At 32.9% G+C, this 6,219-nt stretch overlaps 1 protein-coding gene across 1 annotated transcript; it reads right to left on the bottom strand.

Annotated features, from left to right (window-relative positions):
• Positions 1-3,853: 3,853 nt before the first annotated feature.
• Positions 3,854-5,952, bottom strand: LOC113559128 (centromere-associated protein E-like). Its single transcript, XM_026964740.1, has 2 exons — positions 5,542-5,952; positions 3,854-4,789 (listed from the first exon to the last, which is right to left on the bottom strand). The coding sequence occupies exons 1-2, from the start codon at positions 5,950-5,952 to the stop codon at positions 3,854-3,856; spliced, it is 1,347 nt and encodes a 448-aa protein (XP_026820541.1).
• Between the last annotated feature and the right edge of the window lie 267 nt (positions 5,953-6,219).

Here is a 6,219-nt window from a genome sequence, read left to right on the forward strand (position 1 = left end):
TTGTTTATTAGATAGTTTTTCTTTACGCTCAAGAAAATTACCAGGGAAATTTAAAATGATACATCAAAATACCAACTAGCCACCGATAAACCTGATTTTCTAAAGTAAATCCTAAAATTTTGAATTATTCTTGCATTATTCTTCAGACAAAAATTAACTTAATTTAGAGTTTTGAATAAAATTAACTTGAAATTAACACGTTAATATTAAAAAAAAGTAACTTATTAAGTTAAAAGTTAATTTGGAAAAAAAAGTAACGTGTTAATTAACTTAACGTTTTAACTTAATTTTAATTTTTAATTCGTTAATGCCCAGCCTTGATTATATGTATGTGGCCGGTATTGAGTTGCACGTGACGAGAGAAAAATATAATATAGTTATACATAAAAATATATACTTTTATGTTTATACCGTTGTATTTTCCAAAACGTATTTCACAATATACGTATATACAGTAGGTGTTACATAAACGTCACTGATGGGGGCGTATACGGCATAAACACATCATACTCTGATCATATAGCGTACAACACGTACAGAGGAGCGTATTTCACAATTTTAACTGTAGTTATTGCGACATCTATGGGTGATATTTTGTTAACAGACAACTAAAGTCAATAGCGATCAAACTATTTAATATTATAATTTTATACATTTTAATATACATACATCACAATAGTATACATATATCTATATAGGTAACGAGTAATATTGTTAAATGTGTAAATGTAGATCCTGCTATCGCACACTAGCACATGCAGACTGTGGGTTGGTGGATCAGCGGTACGAATATTATATAAAACATATATTGCCGAATACATGTACCCCTAATAGTACATACATAGATAGGTGAACAAGTTTTGTTGTGTGCATGAATAATAAATGACATGATTTAATTGAATAAAAATCAAAATCAAAATCATATTGAACCAATACGTGATGAAAAAAAAAATGATAGATGATGATGACTTGGGTGGCGTACTATAGCGTTATTATTGGTATATCTGTTTTCGAAATTAAAATATATTGTTATAATATTTTATAAAATTCAAAGGAACACACAATTATAAACACATTTATAAATTAGTAGGGAAAATTCAAAACAGTTAACATTTTTTTTTTTGTACTTATATAAATTGTACTATATTCATAAACGTTGTCACTATATTTTTTATTGTTGCAGATTCAAATTAGACCGCTGGAATAAAAATATTCGAATGTCTGCCAAGAATCCGAATCATTAAGATTCCATGGGTTATAAGATTTAATTATTTTTTTTTTGCTTTATGAGAATATATCGTGAATATCGTATAACTTGAAAGAAACGAACTCATGTCGGCCGAGCACCACAGTAATTTAGACGTATCGGTCAACCAAGTCCCTGAAGGAGAAGGTGTGACGGGACTTTTACCTTATAATTTTGTGAAATAGAAAATAAAAATAAGATAAGATATAATTTGTATAAAAGAAGAACAGGCCTTTTTATGTTCCAATTTTGTGACACACTATTTACATTTTTTTCCACGGTGATGTTCCAAATACTCTACTGAGTGTCACCACGTGGCCCGATTTTTCATTTTTATGTCTGAGGAAAAGGAGAGGAGCTATGGGTTCATTTAAATAATTTAACGGTTTTTTTCATAATTTAATTTTATTTGCAATTTTAGTTTTAAATATCATAAGTTAAATATTTATAAAAAATATTATATATTACATGGCTAAGCTATAAATACTTTAATTATAATAAAAAAAAAAAACAATTTATATACAAATCGGTTATTTAACACACGAGCGAAGCCGGGTTATTCAGCTAGTATTTAATAAAATATTAAACGTTTTAATTAAGTGGCAGGGGTGGAGGGCAGTCTTGAAAAAAAATATTTTATTCTTTTACGTATATTATGAATTTTATTATTTGCAATGATATTTAATATATTAAATATCCATAGTAAAATAAATACAATTTTTTAAGCAAAAAATAAGTCAATCTACTTTAATATTGATACTAAAATAACTTATTTTAAAAAAATTATCTTGAAATGTACTTAATGACAGATCACCTCCGCTCAGAATCAATTTTCGTATACAATGATACAATATTGAATTTAAATTTAGATTTAACATTTCTATTGATGTGACCTACTTGACACTTACTGTTCAGTAGAGCGGTACCCAGTTTCCCACTTTTTTTTAATACATCATAACAATAAAATCATCTGTAGATAAACTATAATATTAATGCATAGAAATTAAACGAACTCGATTATCAAAAATAATATGAAAAGAAAGGTAAAACAGGATATCCGGCAAGGATATATGATATTTAAATTTATTATATATATATACTGTCTTAAATGTCAATCCTTGCTCTATCAGGCGTGTCCCAATTTTTTTTAATTCCGGGCCACATATGAAATGTATGTTTATAGTGTTTATACCGTGGGCCATATATACTTCCGCTGACCTTTTTTTTTATTCTCTCCGATAAGATTGGTACCTTGAAACGGAACAATGAATACAATATAATCAATTTTTACAGTAATTTTTATTATGCAGACTATTGTGTTTTGATATTTTTTTAATAAAATATCATTCATCTATCAAATTTATGACCTTTATTACAGTTTGTATTTTTGTATTTTGTATACTCGTATTCAATTATTGTGCGATTAAAACATCACTACGGATATATCTACGTACAACAACAATTAACGAATTATAAATACAATTAAAAGATTGGTTAAGTTAGCAAACACAGATTTCGCACTAGTTTATTTCTATTAAATATTCTTAAGTATAATATTTATGTTACGTATCATTTTAAAATTGCTGTATGATATTTTACAAACTTGATTTTGTTATAAGGTTGGCTAAAGACTTTTGGCATGTCCGTTAAAATATTATTTAGCGCTCTTGGTCTTATATTAAAGTATGGTTGTGTTTTCTGGATAGCAACTTAAAGCTGCTGGAATATAAAACACCCTAAGTTTTACGATTTTGCCAGTTACTTGTACAAATCGTTAATTTATCCCACACGATTAGGCCCCAGTAGTACTAATATACTTGACGTATCTTCCTTGAATGAACAGGGATGTATTGTATCTTGTGTGTATCAAGTTCGTCGATGGGCTCGTGAATAGTAATATTGTCTCATCACTCTGCTAGTTTAAAATTTAGCTTATTAAGTTTAAAATTCTAATTTTTGAATCTAAACTCTTCCGTTTTTCTTTCTCCTTTTTATTTCACTTATAATTGTAATTGTTTAAATCACTTTTAGTTCACTATTTCACACAACAAGCTTACACTATTCGATATGGTTGATTAACAATTATTGTTAGTTTAATTATGTACCGCGATAAACATGTCTGTATTCAAACAAATGTAATTGCAAATTTTACATTCCTACATAGGCGTGTCTAGGCCTCATTCGTAAGTCGTGCACAAAAGTGGCATTTCCAGGAGGATGGGTTTACTGCACTAGAATTATCAATTTTTATAGTCTTATAAATATAAACGCTATAAATCCAAAAGATGAAAATTAAAAAAAAAAATATATGAAATCAGAAACTGAGAAAAAATAAGGTTATATTATGTACCACAATTTATAATGTAAGTTAAATCAAATTTCGCAGGTCATACCTGTGCAGGACAGGCAAGACCCGTGAACACGCCTATGCATTCCCATATGTGGTTATGTAGATAAAACCCGGCCCGTTAAAAATAAATTAATATTAAAATAAATAATAATAGAAGTAATACCGGAACAGGATTAAAATTTGTTTTCTTTTTATTTTGTCCTCAGACAAGTGTAAAAATATTCAATATCCGATTTACGGACGGTCGTCGTTATCGGTCAGTGGTATAAGGGGTTGGACGTGTCGGGTTTGCAAGATTTAACCTTTAGGTTGCTCAGGTCGCTGTACAGCCTCTTTAGCACGTCGATGAAGGACGAGTCGTTGGACGAGTCGCAGAGTAGGTCCTGCTGGTTGACCAGGTCGTCGGACGGACAGCAGTCGGCGATGCTCGGGCACATAGCGTTACTGATGGCGCTGCTCATGCCGCCGCACGGCCGAGACTCTTCGCGCATACGGCACAACTGTCGCTCCAGGTCGGCAATCTTCTTCTTCTTGCACTGCAGGTCTTCGGTCAGCAAACACCGTTCTCGCTCCAGCTGTTCGCACTTCTCGTCTTTGGCCCGGTTACGCGCCTCGGACAACTGGCGCAGTTCGTCCAGCTGGCACTCGTTGGTCTGCACCTGGCACTTGAGCGACTCGATTTTGGCGACGACCTGCGCGTTGTCGCGGCGGACGCTGGCCAGCTCGTCCGCGGCCCGGCACACTTTTTCCGACGCCGCGCAGTTCTCCTCCTTGAGCGCCCGCGTCGCCTTCTCCGCCTCGCACCGCTCGCGGGCCATCGTCTCCCGTAGCTCGGCAACCGCCGCCAGTAACTTTTCCACGTTTGCTCTCAGCTCGGCCACCGTCCGGACGGCCGTCTCCAGATCGGCCTTGGCGATCTGCAGCTCTCGTTCCTTGTCCTCCAGCTTGTCCGCGAGCGCGGTCCGCTCCCGCTTCAGACACTCCTCGGCCTTCTTCATCCGCGACCTGACGTCCGCTATGTCCGCTTTCGTCCGTTCCAGCGCACATTTGGCGGCGTTCAATGCCATGCACAGGCGTTTGCACTCGGCCTCGATCGCCGTAAGCTGTTTACGCAATTTTTCGCATTCTTCTTCCTTCGTCTTCAGTGTTCTCTTCAGGCTCTCGATTTGGCATTTGATTTCGTTTACGCGAGCCTGAAACAAAACGTGCGGCAAAGTCGTGTAAGATTTAACTGTTTTTCACTATGAGCTAAGTATTAGGTTTATTATTATTAGGTTTATAAGCGAAGAGGAGTCGTTTGACGTGCAAACAACACGAGATATGATTACATGTTAATGATATAGATTTATATACTCGAGATATTATTAATTCGTCGAGCTTAGCATTGAGTAATAACTCAAAATGTATGCTATGTTATGTAATAAAGTGTACAGTGCAAAAAACGCTAACACTTAGAATAGATTTAAAGTGTGTTTGAATTAAGTGTTTAAAACTCCATTTTACTTCCGCCCAACAGCAGTAGGTCAGACTGTAATTAAGATTTTCAGGAAATGTATGAATTTTATATTCTGAGCGAAGCATTGAGTATATTAATTTTAAAATGAAGTGTGTTTTTTCGATTTTGTTGTACTTCAAAAAAAAAACATCAACAGTTAATACTAGACATTTTAAAGAACGGACTATAGTACATTTTTAATTAAAATACGATATATTTATAATGTTATTAGGTATAAGTTTATACACAGATATTATGACAATGCGTGTTACTATAGCTAAATATATATATATATTATATTTAATTATTTTACCACTATTATTATCATTAACCAAATTGTTATAATATCTAAAGCCAACATTAATATACCGGTACATTTTCATTATAATATATTGGATCTATATACCTAACCTACTAATGAGAAAACTAATCACTATTAGTTAAATTTACCTCGGCAGCGCATAATTCGTTTTGGATATTGATTTTACACAATTCTAATTTCTCTATCTCGGCGATTAGTGTTTGTTCTTTTCGATTTAGTGTGTTTATCTTTTCAGTGAAACAATCATTAAGGTTATTCAGTCTAGTGTTTTCCGAACGCAACTTGCATTCCTGCGTTTCAGCTTCTTTTGTCTTTTGTTTCTGATTATTAATAATATTTATCATTTGATTGTTTGATTGTTTTACTTTACAATCGACATCTTCTATCCACTTTTGTAAATTGTGTAATTGGCATTTTAAATCCTCTTTCATTGCGACATCTCTGTCGTATGTGACCAATTTTTCTTTAAGTGCACATACTTTATTATTTTGACAAGCTAACCTGTCTTTTAAATCTTGTGTTGTATGATCGCGTGACATCTATAAAAACAAATTATTACACATAATTGAGTTTTTTTTAAAAGGAAATTTAATCACATTTACTTACATTAAATGAGTTATTAAAAAATTTTTAAATTATTATTTCTGTCTTGAAGTAAGTTGTGTTGATTAAACTAATTTCCAACGTTGTTTATATCTGTTGTGTATAACAGATACACAATATACCTACCAGCCAGTATTTTATTATATAATATTAAATAACTGAAAAATCCATTCAGCCGTGTATAGTGGACAGTGGTATTGAGT

This window comes from Rhopalosiphum maidis, chromosome 3 (assembly GCF_003676215.2).
Source record: "Rhopalosiphum maidis isolate BTI-1 chromosome 3, ASM367621v3, whole genome shotgun sequence".
NCBI classification, from domain to species: domain Eukaryota; kingdom Metazoa; phylum Arthropoda; class Insecta; order Hemiptera; family Aphididae; genus Rhopalosiphum; species Rhopalosiphum maidis.

Excerpts from the sequence above, each read along its gene's own strand:
- LOC113559128 (XM_026964740.1), bottom strand. The coding sequence starts at position 5,952 with ATGTCACGCGATCATACAACACAAGATTTAAAAGACAGGTTAGCTTGT. Across the intron at positions 4,790-5,541 it reads ACGAATTATGCGCTGCCGAG|GCTCGCGTAAACGAAATCAA; the intron begins GTAAATTTAACT and ends GTTTTGTTTCAG.